The sequence below is a fragment of the Phaenicophaeus curvirostris genome, chromosome 12 (genome assembly GCF_032191515.1).
Source record: "Phaenicophaeus curvirostris isolate KB17595 chromosome 12, BPBGC_Pcur_1.0, whole genome shotgun sequence".
Lineage (NCBI taxonomy): Eukaryota > Metazoa > Chordata > Aves > Cuculiformes > Cuculidae > Phaenicophaeus > Phaenicophaeus curvirostris.
The window spans coordinates 1,613,281-1,637,469 of NC_091403.1; the positions used below are offsets into that span (position 1 = coordinate 1,613,281).

General features: G+C 38.7%; 1 protein-coding gene across 3 annotated transcripts in view; it reads right to left on the minus strand.

The window, feature by feature from the left end:
- The window catches only part of MTMR10 (myotubularin related protein 10), a 32,737-nt gene that overhangs the window by 3,905 nt on the left and 4,643 nt on the right, over positions 1–24,189 (minus strand). For 2 of the 3 annotated variants that reach the window (XR_011338246.1, XM_069866459.1), the window contains exons 3-15: positions 16,555–16,691; positions 15,375–15,447; positions 14,557–14,699; positions 7,930–8,020; positions 5,342–5,516; positions 4,845–4,932; positions 4,579–4,667; positions 4,164–4,294; positions 4,000–4,069; positions 3,726–3,796; positions 2,698–2,867; positions 1,381–1,551; positions 303–485 (exon numbers count right to left, since the gene is read on the minus strand). Coding sequence is in view for 2 of the 3 variants with exons in the window: in XM_069866459.1 (XP_069722560.1) it covers positions 303–485; positions 1,381–1,551; positions 2,698–2,867; positions 3,726–3,796; positions 4,000–4,069; positions 4,164–4,294; positions 4,579–4,667; positions 4,845–4,932; positions 5,342–5,516; positions 7,930–8,020; positions 14,557–14,699; positions 15,375–15,447; positions 16,555–16,691 (1,592 nt within the window). In the remaining variant the exon portion in view is untranslated. Of the gene's footprint in view, positions 1–302; positions 486–1,380; positions 1,552–2,697; positions 2,868–3,725; positions 3,797–3,999; positions 4,070–4,163; positions 4,295–4,578; positions 4,668–4,844; positions 4,933–5,341; positions 5,517–7,929; positions 8,021–14,556; positions 14,700–15,374; positions 15,448–16,554; positions 16,692–23,046; positions 23,150–24,189 lie in introns of those variants that run through there. The other variant, XM_069866460.1, reaches the window with a different exon arrangement.

Below are 24,189 nucleotides of genomic sequence, written 5' to 3' on the forward strand. Positions count from 1 at the left end.
ATCAGTATTGACTGAAAAAAACTAACAATCCTTGGGGGAAAAAAATGTCATCACTTCTGCACAGGTGAAATAATGCAGGTGCTGACAGGGAGCTCTTGTCACATCAGAAAATGTCCCAGAACCCAAGGCTCAACAATTTACTTCCAGAAAAGAAACTTCTTTAGGCTGGAATGCTCAGAGAATTAACGCTGCTATTGCTAAACTGAGGGTGCAGAATATATAACTGTGTATTTTTAACCACTAACACCTTACGGTTAAGCACAGGAACAGCCCCACTCACAGACAGACGTCACTGTAGTTACCTTTGAGCGTTTAAAACTTTTCACTGCTCCGTTTTGTACACATGGTGCACTCTTTCCAATATAAAAAGGGTTGTGAAAGAGCAGGCGATCTCTGCTTGTAAACTGAAGAGACCAGTCCCAAACGCAAGGAAATTTGAGGCCTTTCTCATCACCCAGCTGAATATTTTTGCTTATGGCAAATTCCTGCAAGGAGTTAACATTCAGGCATATTAAAAAAAAAAAAAAAAAAAATCGAAGAAAATAGGCTTGTTCAGAAATCTTAATTATAAACCGGTGCATAACTAGTGGCCAAGCAGCAGGGCTGTAATTCAGAAGTGGCTGCAGATGAAAGCAACAGAGCAGCGAGACTGTCTGCATCTGCAGAGAACAGCTGCACCCGCTTCGCACGTGGGCAATGCAGGACTAGCGCTTACTGAGCAAAAGACGCTTTTCAATGACATTAAATGGTTTATTTACTTTTACCCTCCCCCAAACTGTTATTTATGAATACACTAATGGTCCCCCAGTGCTCTGCTCCTTTGTAAGCTGGCTGCCTACAGCTTTATAAAGAAAATATTTAACAAAATAAGTTTTACGCCTATCAGTCATCCAGTGTTTTCTACACACAGTTCTGATACCTCCCCGTTTCAAAAAGAATTTTCAGTGTTCAGTTTCGTGCGTACTTTCACTGTGTGTGACTACTGGAGCTTCACAAAGCCTGTTCCAAATTTTCTAACTACTTGAACAATTACGTCAAAAGATTTGGAAGTTTGCCTGAAGTGTGAAATGCTGTCTCTGACCATTCTACCATTATCAGGCGCAGCTATAAATATGCTTCCTAGAGGAGTACAAATCATAATGTACAATAACAATGCTTTCCAGAAAAAAAGAAATTCAATAGATTTTCTCCTTGAATAGTTCCTGTCTGCGGGAAGATCACCTGAGAGGCGATTCCTGGGGGAGCTGAATATTTTGCCCTTGAACAGAGAGCGACAGTTGAAAACTACAAAGGAATATCAGTTAGCTGAGATGATGTTATTTCCAGAGGGGCAGGCTGAAGTCCCTTATTTGAAAAGGAGGTGTAACGCTTCATACTCACAGTGCTTTCCTTTACTCGCTGATGAGGGCAGTTGAAAAGGAAAGTGCCAAACAATGAGATACGTGCGCTGTCGTACAATATGGTCAAGTACATTTCAGAAAACTCGAAGGCTGCTGGGTATTGTTCTAGCAGCTGCCACACACAGTCAAGAAACATCAAGAACAAAGGAGACTGGGAAAAGAAAGAGAAAAATTAGGTTTGACATAGGCTTTTCCCAAGTCATCCAGATTTCTTTTGCAGTTAGTGCTCCATTAGAGTGTTTAGCTACACCTGTCATGCTTTCCTCAACAGGATAAGCTATTCCGAGTGCTGCATTGACTTCATGCACCTGTAATACCCTGTATTCCTGCTGAGCCACATTCTCACTGGCTTTCTCAGAGTTAGGTTTCCACAGTATTTCCTTCGTGTTTGAAATGACCGGAGAGCTTATGATTCAGTCATGTTAACTTCTCACTACACTTTCTAGCTCTTTCCACAGTGCCCATGAATGGCAGAAGTATCAACTATCATTTATATAAAGCTTTAGAAATATTCTGCTCTTCACAGTTTCACTCTTCTGTATTTCCTTTCCTCCGGTCAAAATGTCTGCTTTCTCATTGTTCCCCTCCTTGCTATTTTAGTTTCTTTATCCTTTCATCCATTTTCTCTGCCTAGTGCTCAGTATCCTCGTTTTATCTGTTGGCTCCACTCTCTGGGGATGTTGCTTTTCTATTACTCTTGGGCACTGTCCCTGAAAAAAGCTACTAACCTGGGGTCCTATATTGTTCCAAGTGCAATTACAAGTCTCCTTCGCAATGAAGAGGCCAAGCAAGATTAGCTGCAAATACTGAAAAGCAAGCGTTTTGCTGCCCTCTATTAACCCGTCTGGCAGCTGCGTATCGGTTCAGCTCGATACTTTGAGAAGTACTGCATATGAAATGCCTTTGCTTTAAGGAACCAAACGGGGATGAAAACAGATTCCCTTGGTAAAACAGACACCCCCCTCCAAACCCACCCTCCTAACACCCCTCCCCTTTTACTTCAGCTGACAGTGTGAGCTGTGCTAGCGCCTCTAACAGCGGGACCTCTTCACCTGCAACGTTGCAGCAACATAAAGAGCCAATTACATTTGCTCGCACACGATGTTTCAGACCCTTACACAGCGAGCAGATGAAGAAAATGTATCTCTATCCTGGAGAAAGACTCATTTTCTCTGACGTAAATTTCGTGAGATTTGAAAGCATTAACAAATATTTTAGATTTCTGTGTGAATAAATACCTGCTCAGGCAGGTATTAACCAGATACTGTTATCACATACAAGTACAACGCATCTTTACCTCTTTGTCAGATCTCTTTAAGTGGTTACACCTATCTAAAAACTGATATCCTGCCATGACCCATTCCTTCTGTATTAAGCTTTGAAATCCAACAGTAGTTCGAAAATAGGGATCCAGCATGACTTGAATGAGAGAAGCAGCAAGGCAGCTCAGGTCCCGTCCCTCTTCCTCTGCAAATAACATACAGAATGTATGAGATATAGAAGGTTATACAGGGACATATACAGAATTCATTCTCAAAGAGAAAAAGTGGCAACTATGTCTTAGCTTTTTTCTTTGAATTTCTTTTAAAACATGCTTTTTGCCACTGTAGTTGTTCTTGTATTTAAAAAAACAAACAAACAAAAAACCTAGAAAAAAACCTTCCTCATTTAACTAAGACTCATAATATAGAAAAGGTTCCTGCAGTATCCAGCACAGCAATGCATCACCAAGAACAAAATACTCAGCTTGGTATTTAAACCCAGAGGTGCTGAGGAGGGTGTTCATGTTGCTGGAAGTTTTCAGCATATTTTCCACCCTGAAGCAGTTTCTGGAAGCCCATTACAGGGGGACAGTGGGATGAACCCATCTTACCCAGGTGTAAAAATTACAGAAATTACATCATTTCTGATCTCGTTACGAGCAAGGTTTTCAGTGTTTTTTCTGGAACATCTGCACTTACACAACAGCAGCCACTGTCAGCAAAATACTTTTGTATATAGGAACTCTGAATAAAACTAATACTGCTTTTGCAAGGAGTATTAATTAACCCAATTAACACTGTTCAAGACTTCACTAGCATTTTGATTCTATCACATCATTATCAGAATAAAACCCACAAAGACTCAAAGTCAAATATTCATCTGATGCTATGGACTGTACAGATACATAACAAAATTATTTTCCTTTCTAGTCCCTCAAATACCTAAAATATTTAGAAGAGATGGTGTTTTTGTGTAAAGATTACCATTGATTCTATCTAAATGTGTTTATCTAGATTATCACACTAATGCTAAGAATTACAGTGTGCTATGTGGCTGTATTACCTTGCAGAACTACAGAAACATGCTTGCACTCCATCATATACACCAGCTCAGCAGAATGCCTAAGGAATGATCTAGACAGGAAAAGAAAGTGATACAACAGTTAATAGAACAGGTTAATGCTTGCTCTAGAAAAAAAATAATAAATACTTGGGATATGCATGTTTACCTAACTTGTATATTAAACAAGAGAATCCTTCAACTGACTCACTAGTTATTTACCCTGGTGAAAGCTTTTCACATCTCATTAACCATCATTTTATTAATGGTACAAAACCTGATATACTCCAGCCAGCGAGTATTTTCCAGTGAGGACAGCCACTTTTCCTCAGTTTCCTCAAAAGGCTCTGCAACAAGGAAAGTAATTATATTGCAGAACAACTTCAAAGAACTATTAGATCTATTAGAATTCTTGTCTGAAATAAGGACAGTCCAGTGTACCATTAACACACAGCTGTTTGAGTTTGACATATGCAGCTTGGATTTCCTGGATGCTGGGGAGACACTTGTCCAGATCAGATTTGTAAACATCACTTCTCAGGGGATGGCTTCGAGTTATTGCATTACAAATCCTAAGTAGGAAAAAGAATCAGGCACTTTATTATTGGAGAGGAGAGAAACAGTCCTTCAAAAAACATTGCAGTCTCTAACTGCAAACAACTAAAACCACATAAAGCATGCACCTTATTAAAAAAACAACCGCCTTTTCTCAATTATATTCAGGAGACAGGTTGCTCCTGCCACAGAGCTATTGCCTCAAATATTTTTGGCATTTGCTAGTTACAGAGGAGTGTAAGCAAGTCCACTTGTGTTATTTTATGTGTCTGACTATAGAGCAGCATAACGAATCATCTACCTTTGATCAATTCTTCTTTGTTGCAGCACATCTTTAATGTTGGCCATCCTCACAAGGGCGCTCCCATTAGGGTGATTCCAGGACCATGACTAATACAGGAAAAAAAAAAACCAAACAAAAGAAACACCACAATAACGTAGGTTAGTGCTGTTCCACAGAAAATCTTTTCCCAACGCTACACAAAAACTATGTTAATTGGCAGACATACCTGTAAGATTAATATCGTACAATGATCAAGACCAGTAAAGAATAAAGATTACACTTACTGGCATTCGTCTCCCAATAAAAGAGTAGGAGTATAGCTTAAGGTCTTGATCTGCTAAGGAAGATGGAACCACGAAGTATTCTGGAAGGCTTGAGAGGAAAAATATGATACAAAAGGTTACTTTTCCCTACATATTTTATCAGCTTTTCTCTTGTTGCAGCTCTGCAATGCCCCAGCCCCTAATACGACAGTGCTAACCCGCTGACCTGTGTGCCTGTGTGATCCTGCGGGATCAGTGGTACAGCTCACATGTGTTTGTTTAGAAATGTGCACATTTCAGAGGGAAATACAAAAGCATAAAAGCATCAGATACCAAAATATAACATTTCCTTTTCTGACAACACCTGCAGGATCTTTCAGCTGAGGGCCTCTCCAGAAAGCGGCACGTTCAAAAGATGAAGTGCACAGGTAGGTAGAGCGAAGGCTTTGGCAGAAGAGACAGGAAAAGACAGTGTAATTGCCTCGTTTTCTTCTACTTCAGTTGTGAGACAAACTTACCAAGTAGATATCATATAACCTTCATTGACTGAACAGACTCTCCACTCTGATGCACCCGTCCTTTTGATTTCTCTATCCCAATCAGAGTAAGTTTCAAACAAAGGTGTCTGCTGACCACTGGCACTAGCGATGCCACCACCGCCACCTCCTGGGTCTATTCCATTCACCTTCTTTGCTAGGAAAAGAAAATTCATCAATGCACATTTAAAAAAAGAGAGAAATAAAAACAACCCTGAAGAAAACCTCTTCACTTTCCTAATGACAACAGCAAGCTACTACCACCAGGACTAGCATTACCTATTTTTTCATTACAACACATCAGTGATTTAATGCCAGCTTGGCAATACATCAAGATGTAAAAATGTGTTTTTTCCTGCAATAAAACTGGTACGTTGTGCTGCTTGACAGAAAACAAGGAACACTGACACCCAGGAAAGATTCCTCTCTTCAACATGCTGAAGTTAACAATGTTTTAAAAACATGAACCTTTTACAGACTACCCTTCAATTATGTACCTTATGAAGAAAGCAAAATAAAAGATACATGATTTCAGCAGCTTTTCCTTAGGAATGACCTCTGTGTTAACAGCAAATACAATAAACTGAAAGCCAGGTTAAAATATGTAAATGTGTGTAATGTAAATTATATTTATATATATATAAATATATATCTTTATGCACACAAAAAGATGGCCTACCATTTTGTGGCTAGGGACCAAGAAGATCATGTAGTCTTACTAACACAGAAGACCTTTGCTGGTCATTCTTTAGGTGCCAAGGAGGCAGTCAGCTGTGTCAAAGAAGACTAAGTTTTGTTTCTTGACACCTGGTAAATTTTTAGATGAAAGTGAAGTAAACTGAGACTCAACCCTATTTCCTCCCCGTGAAAGCTCCTAGTTTTAGTAAGTAGGATTTAAGTGTCTGTCCAGACAAAGCAGAACACAGCGTTATCCTCTACTGCCATCCCAGTGATGGTGCGGTTTCTACTTTCTGTATCTACAAACTTCATTCTTGTGCTGTACTCTGACTGCTTGTGTTTTTCAGAAGAAAACTGTACTAAAATCAGAATGAAGCAGTTGTTCAAATACAGTATACAGGGAAATATGATAATTTTAAAAAAGGTATAATTTTACTGTTCAACAGCAGGATATATAATTATCAAATATAGTCTGGGAAGTAATGATATATGTATATACCAGAGGAATGCAGACTCCTTATATTTCTGTAGATGCGTAAAGATAGTATTTGACTAGCAAGGACACACAGTCATAAAACACAGTGCTGGAATGGTAAGAGCAAATGCAGAGGAACTGTTCTGCAAACACCAGGGCTTGAAACAAAAAAAACCACAACCCAAACCAAAAGTACTTCAAACTCTCTTCTCCAGCAACTTCAGCGCAGCAGAACAACTATCTTCTGCCAGTCTCGTCTGCTGCTCCAGAGGAACAACATTTTTTACCCACCTTTTACCACCTTATGTCACTCTTCCACTAGGTATTTTTCCATACAGCAAATGGGATTTTAAGGACAGAATAAAGGCAGCATTGTGACAGATTAACACTTTGTCCACACTCCACGTAAACATTTTATTGTAATTTTATCTGCAGATTGGCTTCCTCTCTAGTACTTCTAATACTGAAATACATGGACCTTAATAACTGCCCAAACTTCATCAAGTAAGAAAGTGTATGTATAATTGTACATGCAACAATCACAAGCACACTTATTCTTGTGCATGCACAGGGCATTCACGCAGGCATCTGCATGAAAACCATGTAATTTTCTGCAAATTCGAAGGCCTGATCTCAGAATTCCATGTATTCTGATTTTGTAACAGGCAGAGCAGTGGCTTCCAGTGGCAGCTGCTGAGTAGATATTTCAGTCGCACAGAACTCCATCAATGGCACTTTCACTAATTGGAGGCTTGTTACGCTAGAACTGATGGGTTTCAGCTGTGTATTGGCTGGGGAGCACTAAGCAGTGACCGCACAGCATTACACTAGAAATCAAGTTCCAAAGGCATCTTTTTCAGGCTTACCTAACTGACAAGGTTCAGTTGGAGATTGGCCTTGAGCAGAGAGGGTGTGCTCCAACTCAGCAGGGGTGGTGGAGGTTTTGAGTGGGAAGAACTGCCTAGTAAGCCTCTAGGAAAGAAGGTTTGGAGTCCCAAGTTGCACAAATCCTCCTGCAATACCACCAGAAGAGACACTTATTCCCAAAAGAAGGGCAGGTGAACAAGCCTGCCTGATGGGAGATTAAGTAGGTACCTAGAGTACCAATATAGGCAGACAATAGGAGGATGGAAGCGTGAATCGAGAAACATGAGTAATCATGCTGACATAAGTGCCAACAGAGGCAGCTTTGGTTTCTTTCAGACAGGACAGACATTTCTTTTGATTTTGGTCATTAATGTCTACCCCAATACACGATTTATATCCAAACATAAAAGGCTGGGTGCAGGACAAGCCAATTTTATTACCCCTAGAGAAAGCCTCAAATGTTTTTTGCCAGTGCTTCTAGACAGAAGTCTTGCTAAAATTACATATTATGAAATCAGACAAAAAATAATCAGAATACATTCCTGCTTACCTGGATTATGATATATTTCCCCAACATACTCAAACGCAAAGAGAAGCTGAAGATCTGTTGGCTGAGAATAATGAGCTATTGCAAGGCACACCTAGAAAAGAAACATTTATTATTGGCATTTATAGAAATAGAATTTATTGCCCTTAATTATGACAGCATGAAATATGCAGAGCAAAAGCTAAAAATCAATCTTGAGTTTCGTTTCCATATTTTATTTGAGAGGAGTGAACTATATGGCAACACACACTCCTGTATGCTGACAGACCATTACTGTAATCATAGTAGGTCATGACCATCTATCAAGAGTGATTAATTGATACGGGCAGACTAATTTTTTTCAAGAAAGGTCAGGCTGCAGCAGGCATCCTAAACATGATTTGCTGTATCAACAGAGACAAGCAAGGACTTGGAGCTCCTGTGCTGTGCCTGCCCACCTGCACATAGAAGTAGGGGGAGGAACAGAAGAAGAAAAAAGCACAACACAGGTGGTAAGCAAAGTACAGCAAAATCTCATTTGTAATTGTTTTTAATAATTTTTTTTTTAGAGTATTTATCAATGAAGCGTAAGAACAGCCACACCGAATCAGTTCAAAAGGTCCACCTAGCATTCTGCTCCTGACTGTGGCCAGTGACTGATGCGAAGGGAAGAGGGTCAAAATAGAGCAAGCACATAATGAAATTTTACCCTATTTTTCAACAGTTCTAGTTCAGGCACTTCTTGAACTAAAATCCAGTATCAGTATTCAACAGCATTTGACAGGTATTTCTTCTAAAAAGTTTTAGTTGGGCCGAAAGGTTTCTGAAGTGTGACTTCCCTTTACAAAAGTCCTGTTGGTTATTCCCTAAAGTATTACACTTAAGCAAAAGTTTGTATATAATTAATTTTTTATTATCTTTTCCACTAATTCACCCCATATAGACATCAGGCTTGCAAGTCTGCATGATCCAAACCTCCACCTTCATAAATTCCTGCTCTTAGAAGAGAAAAGAAGAGGTTGCTCTTTGAAGACTTCCAGGACCTACGTCAATCCTGCATCTCATTAAGTTGTATTCCAAAATTACAACGGGCATTGACAAACATAAATTAAAAGCAAATTGTTTGGCAATAAAGACCAGCTTTTCCTCCAAGTTACGTGAAAATTAGTAATTTACAGTGGGAGATATTTTCTTTATCTTAGCCACTTGTCGTTTGTTTGTCAGCTGAACGGCAGGACAAACCTTCTCCATCAATCTCCAATTTCAACAAGAAGTGAGGTTTTAGAGTAGGTCCTTTTGCCAAGTGTGGGGGAATCCAGAGTTAACTAAACATGCCAGCAACCACCCTTTTCCTAGTCCCCATCTGATTTTGAGAACCAAAACATCAGCCAGTCTTTCACAGGGTAGCAATTGTCAGCTTCATCAAATCCTGCCTAGCCCTTGTAGTTCCATTCCAGGTGACTAGATTGCATTCACAAGAGAAACCCACCCTTAATTTCTAGATGCCTGCAGGTTTACAGCGAGCTCCAACACTGTCTCTGACAGTGTGATGTATTAATCAGGTTTAACGAGGCTGAGTCACAAGCCCTGCCCTGGGAAGAGAAATTCAGCAGATTTAAAATAAGAGATGCATCCTCAGAACAGCAGAATTAACTTTGGACACAATGAAGTCTTGCCTTGGTCTTCGCATTCTCTGCAACAGTCTCAGAGCAGCATTGTATAAGTGACTGGTTTTCTACCTATACAAATTATTAATTTTGGTAGAACTCCAAGATTATTAAAATAGAGAGCAGCACAAGGTTTAGGATTAGATACTAACTTCACATACAGTCAAAGTTTCCTAGCCTTTGTCTCTTTATGCGTGGATATTCACTAATAAACATAAAAAGACATGTTTTGACTTCCATTTTTCTTCTTTTCACGGCAGTAACTGACATTAATGGAGCTACTCCTCATCTTCATTTATAATAGTGAAGGTTGAAAGCCTTTTACTATACTGATCTACTCTCAAAGCTTGAGGATGAACTGCAAAACATGAAAAAAATCCATTGTGCTGCCAAATAACACAACATAAATACACTAAAACCTATTTTTAAAAGCAGCAGCTGAAATCTCTCACATTTGAGAAAGAGAGTACGTGTGTGCTATGTTAAGAGGGGTAAGACTAGGGGGACAGGGAGATAGCAAGCATTCAGACCTGGATCCCCCCAAAATATGAGACCATAGCTGTGTTTTTGAATCCAGCAGCTCAAAAATGATCCAATGTGTTCCACAGTATAGACCTATCTGACAGTACCAGGTACTGGATGGTTGAAACAGTTTATCTGTATGTTAAAACACAGGATTGGGACCTCTAGTTCTGTTATTAGAAAAAAAATATATTTATCCTGCTACTGTCTTCATTTGTACAGTTTAGACAAATTCCACTCACATATGCACTGAACAAGTATTAAGACAGTAATTTTTAGGTTATTCTTCACTAAGTTAATATAGTAGTTTTATTGTCTGTAAGTTTCAGAAGGCAAACACATTCCACAGATCTCAGCAGATTATCAGCATAAGTAGAAACCTCTTAAATTGGAAGACAAACATGTTTTACAGGAAATGTTCTCATATCAAACTGAAAAATGTTTGGCATTCTTGCCAAATTACAATGGTGTAAAGCTGAAGATATTTAGGCTCAGTCAAATAGGCTGCTTGTTGGAAACTCCATTTATTAAAAGCAGTAAACACAATGGCTGTAATTATTTCATAGTACAAAGGCTATTTCCCTACATCAGTGTCCCCTGTTCAACTCCTGAGAAAAAAAAATATATACTTTCAGGGCAAGCCTTCCTGTTCTTCAACATGAATTTTACCAGGGACGAGAGCTTCAAAATACTGCTAATGCCCCTGGAAAAGATAGTTTTGAACAGTCATATTTAAGATGTGCTATGACAGCATAGCCCTGTATTTTACCTCCGTCCCTAAGCCAGGCCACCTGTCCTACAAGCTCACTGGAAGGAAACCGTTTTCCCTTGCTACTGTGACCACGACCAGATCAAGTCCTATAGACAAAAGAATTTGTTAATCTTCCTAAGCAGGAAACCTTCATGGGAGAACAATCTTTCAGGTAACAAGAATTTCAGCCCTAACCATTGTGCACATTCTCCTTATGCAAAGCCATAAATTGTCTAAATGCAAACTCCTTTTTTTGTTATCCTTCTATTAGAATTCCAATTCCATCTACACATAATTTGGTTTGAGTACAAATAACCTACATGAAAGGAAACAGTACAAGGAATTCAGAAGCGGAAGCTTTTACATATCAGAATTCTTGTTTGTACAAGAATGTGTTTGAAATCTAACTACAGATTTCCTAAGCATTAGGAGAAATATTAAAATACACTGCTATTTTTTAAAGCAGCTTTAGATAAGTTTACCCCTGCAGAGTTTTCTTCACCTCCTCCAAACCCATTCCAAAGACCAGAAACATGACAATATTTTCCCATGCGTTCCCAGTATCTCAAGATTTTACCAGCTTTGCAGTCTGTATAAACAATTAGAGCAAAGCCATACAGAAGCCTGGAGGATTGGGGGATATTAGAAAGTGTCAAGATTACTTCTCCAAAACTTTGTTTCATATTATTCTTCATAGCAATTAGGAAAAAATTGTTCCAGTCCCTCCCAAGTGTTATGAGGCTAGTTTCCATTGCACAGGAAAAAAAGAGATAATCTTTTTACCTCTGTTTTGATTAAGAATGTGTTTTTGAAACTGTTCTCACACTCATTTTATAAAGCTTCCTGAAGGGAAAGAACAGAGAGTTCCAGAAGAGAAAGGGAGAGAGAAAATGGAGATATATTTAGGAAACAGGAGATTACAGGGTGTGTGCCATTCTGATGCACTGCCAAGGTCCATACCCATGGTGAGGCAACACACTATCCATCATCTGACAGTCGTAAGACCTAGGGCCTCACCTTTTCATACATTTTAATTTCTTAGTCTAATGTCAAGCACTGTAGTGGCTAGAAATTAGCAGGCGTTTTCAGTTTGACTGTTTGTTGCGATTTTTGGAACAAAGGCGTTCCTTTTCCTTTAAGGAATGTGAAATGCTTCTTTTTTCTCACTGCCTAGCTTCCCCAACTTGCTTACCCTTGCTTCCCCATCCTCCACTTCCTCCCACACCCATCTGGCTTTCCTTCCTTTGGAGACTCTGAAGCTTTGCTTTAGAAACAAAACAGAATTAAACTGCTAAATAATAACAAGTGCAAGTTTCCATCCCCTCTGTCATTCCTTAACTCTGGTGTCCCAAATATCCATTAATAAAAATGAAGAAGAAAATATTTACTTGACTGATGAATGTTGAGACAGTATTTCCTTGGCATGCTTTGACTGCAACTAATGTTGAAGGTATTTTTCGAATAGCACTGATTTTTGAGCTTGTTCATAATAGTTCACCCCAAAATAAACTAATTCACCTCAAAATTCCATGTCTTCTTCCAATTTGTTTCTGCTTAAAGGTGGTAAAAAAACACCTCTGGAAGTTCTGCCAACACTACATATAGACATGACGTGTGGGTGATCAAATCAGTCAGACTGTCCACAGCTGAAGCCTGACTGCTTTCAAACACGAATCCTCTTTTCACACTTACTACCAGAGAGAGACTCTGAATACTCTAGTCTAGTCAGGCAGATAAGATAGTAAGCATTATTCTTATGCCCTGTTCAGCAAATACAGACACTTCCTTAGGAACAGATAACGTTCGCTTTGCCAACATCAAACTGAATGCTGCTGACTATTTCCATTACATTCAAGGAACTATTCATGAAATTAATTCTTTAACTGTATAAAGTTAGTATAAGTTCTCCTTGTACCTATTCCATATACTTAAAGCTCATTTTAAAATGGTAATTATAAGGTACATTGTTCTCATTTATTTAACTATTGCTTTAAAGAGAACATTTGCTAGCATCTGGCAACAAGTTAGAGACAGTTATAATTCCAGAGTTTAAAGGGTATGTTTCAGTAGACAGATACGTCATTTTGACCTACCAGTGCTTTAACAGGATGATACTCCTCTGTATTACTATGATGACATTTAGTAAGAAACCTCCCTGTTCCGCTTGGTACAGCTGACTGCATTTATGTAAAGTTTGATAAAGGACATATTTATAATTTATAAAACACTAAGATAACCTACTTGATACATTCAAACTGCAACAGCTGCCACAGCTGACCTTGGGAACTGTACAAGTTTTCTTCCACTCCTCCAAGAAGACCTTCTGATATTTGACAATGGCAACTGTTACACTTTTGGTCACCACCAGTACTTTCTTTACAACTACGCAGGTTCAGATCCTTTTGGATCTCTCTAGAACTTGCTGCTCTTCCAATCAGAAGGAATCACATTAGACCATGGAATTATACATGTATAAAGCAAATGCCTACATAGAAATGTTTCACTTTTTGCTCTTGCAAAAGTAAATGCAGCACAAAAAGCATTAATGAGATGCTGAGTTCATGCTCTCTTTCTCCCTCCTACAGCGTAATCACTCTTCTTAGCTATGACAGCCCACTACAAACAGTTGCTATAAAGATATTGCAGTAGACAGGCTGCTCCAGGGAGAGTTCAGAGAATCTGAGAAAGGAGAATTAACTGCTGAAAGATTGCCAGTGGGAAAGGTTACCAATAGCAAAGGCAACAGGGAGGGAGGAACCTAGAAAAGTAGCAAGAACAGTGTTTCATTACTGGGCTCCTGCCCATGGACCTCTATGAGAGGGTAAAAGGTGAAGAAGTGGTGAACTGGTTCACCAGATACTTAGTTGATTACTGCAAACAGACTTATGTCTGGGCAGATGGTTCTTAGGATTTACAGGGCTAAGCTCAATCTTTATCCTAGTGAGAATGGGAATTCCTAAGCTCTGTGAGCAAATAGGGTCATTCCTTACGAAACGAGTGCTGTGACATGCTTGGCTGTGAATTCGTGCCATGGAGGTCAGAGGAGCTGTAACTCAACCAACCGATCACACTAATCAAGAGCAAGGACGCTGGTGAGCTAATGTTGTTATGTAGACTAACCATCTCCGAAACTTATCTAGACCTCGCCAGGTTAAACAGCATCCCATGATTTTGTTGACACTTACGACAACAAGTGTTAAAGCTGGGGAAGGAATGAAATTTCTAGGAAGGTACAGACAAAAGCAATTTCTCGAAAAGAGGCATGCAAGCCTTTGCTAAGAAAATGTTGAGAAAGAGCACATAGTTTCATGTCAATTAGACAAAGCAGCCATTCCAAGAGCTCTACCTACGGGTAAATTAAGCTTATAAGTTTCAGGAACGGTATCAAAGTTTCAAACATTTTCCACAAAAATGTAAAAATCTGTTGGAAAGCTGCAACGCAGTATTCCAATTCCAGTCTTAAAAAGGATTTAAGAAACCAGTAATTTTCAAAAGTACAACAGATACAGCAAGAAATGCTGGTTTATCTTATATAAAGAACCGCCAACAGTTAATACATCACATAACATTTTTGCCAAATAACTTTTTACATTAAAATCTACACATCTTACTCTAAAAGAATGAGATTAATTTGCAATTCTCCTCCCGCAGCTCAGCTGTTGCTACGTGGAATGACCACAAGGTAAGATTTCATTAGATGATATACAATACCTTTTTTGCACTTTCGGGACCTGCTTCATCAAAACGAAATCTGACAATGCGGAAGTCTTTGCAATAAATTATTAATTCAGTTGGATTAAATTTAAGTTTTTGATTGGGACCAAGGACCTTCTGCTTCCTCTTGGTGTCATTCACTGTAAAGAAAAGAAAGTTACTGGATGGTGTTTTGTAAGTACGCAACACAAGACTGGCTCAAACAGATACAGCAACACTGCAACCAGCAGCCTCAACGCAAAAGCTGAACAGAAAGGGCTCCTAGGGAACTTCCACCATTCTTCTGCTGAAACCACATTCATGCTATTTGACAGTTCGGGGAAACACAGGGAAGAGTAATCTAGAATTTGAGAATAAGGTATCTATTGTCATTCATAGATTTTTGAGTACCACAAGCTACTTGCTAAGAATTAGACAACATTGAGAAGTCAAGCATTTATGATGTCAGATATTGTAGCTATGTGTAAAGTGTATAAGTGATAAGCTTTTAGCAATCTAGTGTATTTAAATACAACAGATTCAGAAGCTTGAATATAAAAAAGCTGCTAACAGAATTTAGTACTGCTATAACAGGTGTCTGTCCTAGAACACCTGTTAATTCAGTACTGCAGTTAAATTTAAAACCAATATGAAGACCCAACTAAAAACATCTCCTGCATGGCACTTCAAGATTTATTCACCTTTCAACGCCTTTATCCTAATTTTAAATAAACCAAATTCTTTAAACCAGGGAAGATTAATGACATGAAACCTAACAAACACTTAATTTTGAACTGAATAGATTTAAGTCTCATACTTAACTATTTTTGACATACCTGTGACAATCTGCTCAATGCATGTTAGCGGGACATCATGTTCACCAAGGAGGAGGTTTTTATAATGGAATTTCTGAAACACATGAACTCATAGCCATTAATTGCAGTTCTGCAGTTCACAACCAGATATACAGCACGCTTTGAAGAAACTAGGATAAAAATCAGGCATGCCCAGACTTCTCTGACGTGTACCACCCTTGCCTATTCACAGGCAATCAGAGCTGGTGGAAGTAGCTCTCTTGTGCCAGTGAACGCACAACAGTTTAGAAACACCAGTTGAGTATACAAAACTCTACTGCTTGCACTGAATTTACTAGCCTCAAAAACTGCTGGCAGAAATGGCAGAAAATCTGAAATGTTAAATTCAGGTCTGATTAAAAAAAAATCTCCAACTATTACTGTAACTGTAGAAAGAAAAAATACTAATTCAGCTTTCAGAAATAAGTTTTGCCAACTACTTCATATCAAAACTTAATTTTTTGAAGTAGCTTTGGTCAAATTCACTAACCATTACTGAAGAAGCATCTATCTACTTTCAGAACTTTACACACTCCTAGTCAATGTAGTGTTTCTTTTAAAAGCCCAGAATGAAAGTGAAAACTCTGAAAATAACATACAGCTCACAACTTGGATTTCCAAACAGTACTGTATGCTGTGCTGTTCAAAAGCTGGATGAGGTTTTTAGTGTCACATGCTCTGTTCTAGCAAAGCTTAGTTTCTTTCTCCCCTTTTCTTGTTGCTTCATCTACAACACAAACTCATGTCACAGTTACTCTGTCCGGCACCAGTAATGCCAATAAAACTTGGACACATTAAAGCCTTTGCTGATCTGACACTTGTCTAGTCAAAGGAACATTTGCAATTATCTTCTCCAAGGAGGAACATGTTTTTACATAATTCCTGTTTTTCCTCCTGTAAAACCACTTCCCAACAAAGCCTCCATAAACAGAGCTGGCTCTACTTCCACACCAAACTAGCTCCGTTATGACGTCCTCAATGAAGGGACGGAGCAGCAACACATTCAGAAGAGGACTCTGGAACCTCTTAACTTAGCCTGCTTTCTTTTAGAAGATAACACATTTTTAGCATCAGGTAAGAGACAGATCCACTGTATTCTAACTAAATCCAAGTTCCCCATCCTATTTGTTGTCCCAATGTAGCAATACGAGTAACAACAAACCTGTAGTGGCATTGGGTCATCCGTAATAAAGGAAATCTTGAAGTTAGTGCAAACCAATTTGCCCCACAGGTCATACTGACTTGTATCTGTTGCGATGCATTTTCTTACAAAATTTACTTCATTTACCACAATTTCACCTAAAACAGAAAAAGGAGAGGGAAAAATAGAAGCCTTTGTAGGTCTTGTAGGTACAAGAAGTCTGAATCTGTAGTACCAAGAAACCCCTTATTCTTTACCTGTTTCAAGTTATACACATCTTTTGGGTAAACCTGGAGTTTAACTGACACCATTGAGGGTGTCAGCAAAAAAAAACCAAACCACCCCACACCACTTTCCTTATACCAGTGATCAAAATCTGCATTTCTTCACTATCAAAAATTCATTGGTTTGCACACCACCATCCTTTAAACAAAGTCATATATTCACTTACTTCAGCTAATATTTATTTTAAACCAGAAATTAGCTGGCTAGTGTTAAGTACTTTAGTGAGTTTTATGAACATCATGAATTCAGAATCATCAATCCACATCTAGTTTTACATTTATAAACAGATTTTCAGGCAATTTCATTAAAAAAAAAAATCAAAACCCAAACCATACACACATTAAGCACTCCTCACCACTTCAAAGTTTCTATTGTCCTCATCTAATGAAGGAAACCAACCAACTCCTTTAGCAAAACAAGATCCAAATGAAGAAAAAAAAACCCATTATGCTAATTCATCTGGGATAATCTATAAAATAAAGAAGCATACAGCAAATGAGACTGAGGACCATTTAAAAAGGAAAAATGAATCGCTACACATAATGTTACTTTTTACTTCCACAGCAGAGGTTTCTGAAAGCCAAACAGCAATTTCATCCTTACTTCAGAAATGAACTTCATAATTTATTTTACTCTTGTAAGGAGCTTTCACTTCTGTCATCAGATCAGCCGCTTCCTCCTGCTGCTGTCTACCATAAATAGTGTGGGAGTGGAAACTGTGTTAAGAGAAGTGTCATTTCACAGCAGCCGTATTTTTTAAAAAAATCCAAACAAACAAGACCAAAGACTAAAGACTGCTAAAGCCTAATCTGCTTGAAAGAGATTGGGCATATTTAGTTCCAGTTGCCCAAAACATCACCTCAGAGCATCCTGCGCTTTGCAAGAAAACAATCACTTCTTTGGGTGACAAGAGCAGTAATCAGTTATCCGTGTTCATCCGTGTTCCCAACAAACATAGATAGAGCTTCGAATACATCTCCCACCTGTCCCCCTATCTAGAGAAGTTTTTTTTCCTCAGGTAGTTATCACTGTACCCAAGTAACCATACACTCCCAGAACCGTCTTGGCCAAATGCTTGCGAGGAAACAGCCTTTTGCCAGCTGTGAGACCCAGGCTCTGCACAGGCTCCTCACCATAAGCTGTTTAGCTAAGCTGCCCCACCAGCTCTCTCGACCCTTAATATGATTAAGCACCAGCCTGGAAGTCACTAAGAGGAGCGGCTTTTAGGTCAGTTGCGATAAACACCTACAAAAACTTCTTGAGTTAAGTCTGTATCCTTGAGCTGGCAGAACGATGTTGAAGGCCTCTGGGACTCTGCCTGTGAAGCTGCCCCTCTGCACAAAGTCAGTTCTTCTAAACCTAAATAGGATTTATTCTGCACCTTCAGTATCCCCAGTGTATGACTGCACTTCTAATAAAAAGATACGGAGTGCCAAATACACCACGAAATGAAGTGCAACTTCCATAGATATTTTTTCCATACAACATTCTCTTATCTGTTATCCAGTGGAATATTTTTTAGTATCACACAGAAGACACTTGCTAAAGCACAAATTGCTATTACCAAACTATTTCAGTACTTCATGTCTCTGATGCTACAAAACTATTGAAATAAGAGACCCATTACTGTTCTCATGTAAAATTCTTAATTCAAATCTACTGCAGTTCAAAACATGCCTGCCAATATCATTCTCTTTACCAAAGGCAACCCTTTTTAATTCCCTCCTCCATTCCTCATAATTGTGCGGCTACACTACAACATGTTAATACTAATCCTATTTTAGTGCGACTTCATTTATTCTCATTTCATCCAACACAAATACAACCCAGATCTTTTAGCCTAGCTTCTCCTTTGCACTCAAGTTCACAGTCCTACCACAGAACTGTCAGTTTTGTAATAACACCAGAGCGTGCATGCATATCGATTTCAGCCTGAGGGCTTAAACATTTACAGCAAAGCATGAGAAGGTTTGCAATGCAAATGTAATGGACGCAGTTTTCAAAAGCCTCTAGATAATTAACTTTTCTCTTCAGTGCAGGTTTGGAATTTTATCTTGATCTGGCTGCTATCCCTCATTTGGATATCTATGATGAGCCACATAAAAATGTGGAAACCTTCCAAACTTAACTCAAATTTAGGAAAGCACATAAACAACAAGCAGTATGTGCAGGTCTTGCACAATGAACCCCTCTTGTATTTGTAGTTGTGTAGGTAAGCGTCTATACAAGTGTCAACAACAGAGCTATTCAGAGATATTACACTGCACATTTTTACAATGTAGCTGCTGCTTTTTTTCCAGTAAACAGTCACAAGCTGTTCCAGACACGGAACAGCAGTCAACACTTCCATGTGACTCCAACAGTCGAAGAACGATCTCAGGAGACAAGCACAGCTTGTTTCAACTCTGACAGGAAACCAGAAGGAAAATTACAGGTTGCCACCCTTATACATGAAGCCTAATGATGTTTAACAAAAATATTCCTACACTGAATAAACGGATCACAAAAACAATGCAAGAGGCCGAAGGACCTCTAGCTGATACACTTTTCACTTAACACAGCCTCAGAAAAATCCTGCTGCATCCCCCAAAAGGACAGACACTTTGACTGCTTCATATTTTGGCTTTTAAGAGAAGTCGTGGTACATACTTGATCCATCACAATGCACAACCCACTACTATCCAAACAAAACTCCAAAACCAGAGCCTGCACGCAAGGAAAATGGAGGTAACAGGCACAACTAAAAATGCTGAAAAAACCTAAACTCCTGTTCCTCGTTTACAATGCTGACAGCGATAATGCCCGAATAAGAAAACAGAAAACCAGCTTGTTTATGTGAAAGAGCCTAAAAAGTTGACAACAGAAAAGCTAAAGTTAACTCAAGTACCCATTTAACCATTAAAAATGCACATTAATGAGTTCACTTGTATCTAGAAAGATCTAAGTCCAAAACTGCTCCAAAAGGATTGGGAAATAATTAACTTCAGTAATTTTCTAAGTAGGAATTTCCAATAAAAACTTCATTAATAAGTAACTGAAATTCAGAACATCTTCACCCATTTGGCTGCCTTTTTTTAGCTGTTCTCTTGTAGTGAGAACACCAAAATTGTATGAGTTTATTAGTATGCGCCAAGCATTTAGATGTAAATGTCTCTAATCCACTTCTAAATGAATCTTCTGTTCAGCATGCTCAGTCACTTCCAAACTTAAAAAAAAAAGTATTTGTAAGCTCATGAAATAATTGCCCTTTATCTCTTTTCTGATTTTCATGAGCTCTTACATTATATTTAAGGATTTAAGGTATTTAATGACAAAGAAAGCTGCACGCTAACGTAGATATTACCCAAACTTTTCTTCTCAAAAACTATTTTCCAGTTCCTTCACAATTAGTTAAACAGACCGCATTTAACTTTCTGTACCTTTGCAGAAAGCAAAAAAAATTTTTAAAAAATCAAAGTTAAAATGCTGTTCAAAAGGACAGTTCAATACTGTGATTACTGGGCAATGAAAAACAATTTACATATTTTCTATTAGCATTGTTTTTTAATAGAAGAATCTGGGATTTCTGTTGGAAAAACAACTCTAACCACTGCTTGGAGAGTGGTGTGCTTTAAATGCACAGTACCAACAGAGCTTGCTTTGCCAATCTGATTAGAAAAATTGTTATTAAATTATCATATATGAGTATTGCACAGTTTCTCTAGCATGCTAACAAGAGAACATGACAAGTTTCACTAGATTTAAAAAAAAGCTCAGTAAGGAGAAAAGGTAGCAAAAAAGTCTAAAGACTTCTTGTCTTCAACAATAATCATTGTTTTCCCATGCACAATAACAAGATTACAATCAGTATTTGTCCAATAATGCCTAATCTCCAAACTTGGCAAAAGAAACTGACCACGTGAGGGATCTGAAAAGATAATTTCTTTTCTGAACTAGGATGGGAGACTTAAGCTTCCCCGCTCCCCATTTCAGAAACGCTGCAAGAAGGTCAGGTAGGCAACCAACAGGAGTTCACATGGCAAGAAGGGAACACCCATCGCAAGCAAGGTTCTCATTCACAACTAGATCCAAAAGAAAGTACCGCAGTAGATTAAAAGCTGATCATGCTTACAGAGTGGCTGTAATCCAGCAACTTTTATCACCCCTACAGTGAAAACTGTTCCATATTCAACATTCATTCCCACCTCGACCCTTGTGCTTGCACTGTCATTTGTGAAAGACTTCGTTAGGCACATCAGAGAATTGATCCAGTTGAAAATAATTCTACCCATGTATTTTTCTTCCTTTTTTGCCAGTCCAAATTTCACCTGAATTAGCTCTCTGATCTGGCTTGTTCTTTGGTTGCATAAAAATGTGTCAGCATCAAGTAGGTAACGAGAACACACACCCACGATGAGAAAAATGGACTAATAAACACTTCTTGACATCAGTATGTATTTTTAGGCCATATTAAAACAACCCTATCACCAACCTTCCTCACCCCTCCAAATCTCTTAACAACGATTTGGTGAAAGTTCTGTAACGTGAACAATGGAGAAGCCAGTGAAGACAGAGTGTTTCTGTGTTTTGCATATTTTCAGTCTGGCTGCATAAACTACAGATTCCCAAAGCCTGACTCTTCCTAAACAATATAATCAGTAACAATTTCAGGGCTCTGGTTTTCAGCCTGTTATTGTATAACTATGTCATCAATACAGATGCTGTTCTGAACTTGTAGTATATCACTGGGTTCAGCTTAAACTACTCAGGTTTGCCTTAATAAATAAATCAATACAAAAACACGTGCTCCTTAAAAATTAGTTCGCTGAAGGCTTACTTCATTGGAAGCAAATACAACTGCCAGGAGATAAAACCCCCGGTAGTTTGGTCAGCTGATAAATTGGAACCCACACTAACATTTTATTCCCCTTCTGGACTTTTAATGACTTGTGCCATTAAATGTATGTGGGGCAGAGTGGGCAGAAACCAATTGCTTTGGAAGTGTTCTGCAGAAAGCTCATGAAGAAACATTAAAATATTTAATCATAAAGCGTGTTCACCCTTCACCTTTAAAAAAGGATTTCCATACTGCCTACAGCTAATCTGTCACAAATAAGAAAGGACTTCTGTAGATATTTACAAATACTTTAAATATATTACTAGTCAGAACCTTTAAATGTCCTCTATGCAGTCATAACAAAGAAGGCAGAACAAACTGACTCCATCCAGTAAAATCCACTTACAAGAATGTATCTAGAACTTGGATTCTACACGTAGATTGACTTAGTAGTACTTATACCATGCCAAACCTTAAAAAAAGCAAAACCAAAAACTCAACAAGAACCCAAAGCCGGCCTGAAAATTTACTTTGAGCCAAACAAACAAAAAAGCTATAACAGAAAAGAGTCCTTACTATATACTTAGTCTAAGTGGTACCACATTTATTCTAAATATAAGTCAAATGCTTGGTTTATTTTTAAACTTCTTTCAATATGAAAGATTTCCTTGCAGAACACTGATGCTGTTTCCTATTTCAAATTTGAAACTCTCAGTTTATTTAAAATTTTCAGTAATTTTCTTGGTGTAGACAAAGAAAATTTCTGCTTCGGAAAAGCTGTAGAAGACTCTGTTACTTTACAAATTGTCATTCTGATTTTCCAGTCTGAAATGGCCATTCTGAAATGTTGAGAATGATTTCATACTCTTGAATGACACTAATTTTTGAAAACAAGTGGAAATTACAAAGCTACTTCACTTATTTGTCTAATATCACACACAACATTAAAAACAAACACACACTGATGGTAACATTTCAATTTCAAATGAAAAAGTTGATGCAGGAAAAAAACCCTAATTGATAGGCTATCACTACTCACCTTCAACAGAGGAGCATCCTTAAGAGATCAAGCTATACCTACTTGAATATCAATAACTCATTCCAGAAACACACATTAGCAGCATTACTACTCCTACCAAGCAAGTAAATAATAGCAGCTTCCCCTTTGAGGTGTTAAACCAAAATGATTCCCAATACACAAGGCAAGGCAGACCTGACAAATCTCTGGGGTTATGCAACAACCTCACTAACTCAGCCCCTATTTCTCAGCCCCCTCCCCAGTCACAGCGCTGGCATCATGCGCTCCCACTGCAACATCAGGACTTCTGTTCACCATCTCCGAGGCACCACAACACAACTGGAAATGCCAAGGAAGAGCTGCAAGTGTTCAGAGCAGTCAGAAGTGAACATACCTGGGCTACTAACACACAAGGGTGCCTCACCAAAAGTGCACTCTCCTCCTCTAGTCACAAGACGTGTTGCAGCTGCTCTGGAACACATGACTTCACGTACTAAGGATTTGCAGAAAGCAGGGAAAAAAAAAAATAGACAAAGAGCTGGGAGCTAACTTGCTAGAGAATCAGACACTTCCAGAAGATTAAAACTTTCCATGATCCAGACTTAAAACCCTCCCACAATTAGATTTCCACAGTCAGTTACCTATCTAAGGGCAGATGTATACAAAAAAAAGCAAGCCAAAACCAAAGAGCAAGTGGGGAAGCCATTTAGATTGGCGTTACTAGATAAAAGTTGAATATATACAGTAAACAAGGTATATAACTCCACCTCTATGAGAACACAGCACAAATGGAAAACGTTCAGAGGTAACCAAAAGGATGATTAAAGATATGGAAAGCTCCCTTCAAGGACCAACTATGACAACTAAGCTGAGGGAAGTGTAACAGAGTGGACATACAACACAAGTCTGAAAATCACAAATCCCATGAAATGTGGTAATATGGCTTGATGTTTGCCGTATCATCCAAGAACTAGGATTCAGAGAAATCAGGTGGTGGTAAATTCAGAACAAACAAATAAAGGTAGTTTCTAACAGCATATAATTAAATTGCTGAAGCTGTGGGTGACAGACATCTACACGGCTATACAAAGCAACCGGACAAATTCCTGTAAGAAAGATCCAGTAAGAGGATTAAAATATGATCACTCTGTCTCTTCCATGCTCTGCAATCTTCACTTGGATCCCTCCATCACGCTACCCTAAGAGGAAAGACCCCACACCACACATAGAAGGAAGGAAGGAGGGCAGAAGAAGCACCGAGTAGTGTCAAGTGTCCTGTTCTGTCTTCTTCCTAGGGGCCTGCTGGTAGCCACCGTCAGCAAGAGGTGACATCTGACCCAGCCCAGCAGCTCTCAGACCTGCTTACAAACCCACCACAGCTGTGGTCGCACATCAATGATGGCACTGGAGTCAACTCCCACGATCGGATCATGAAACATGGTACAGACACAAGAGGCTACGAATAACCGCTCTGCAGCACAGCTCACCACCAGTATTCCTTTAACGTGCCTTAATGTGAGCAAGTTTTAAAGATAAA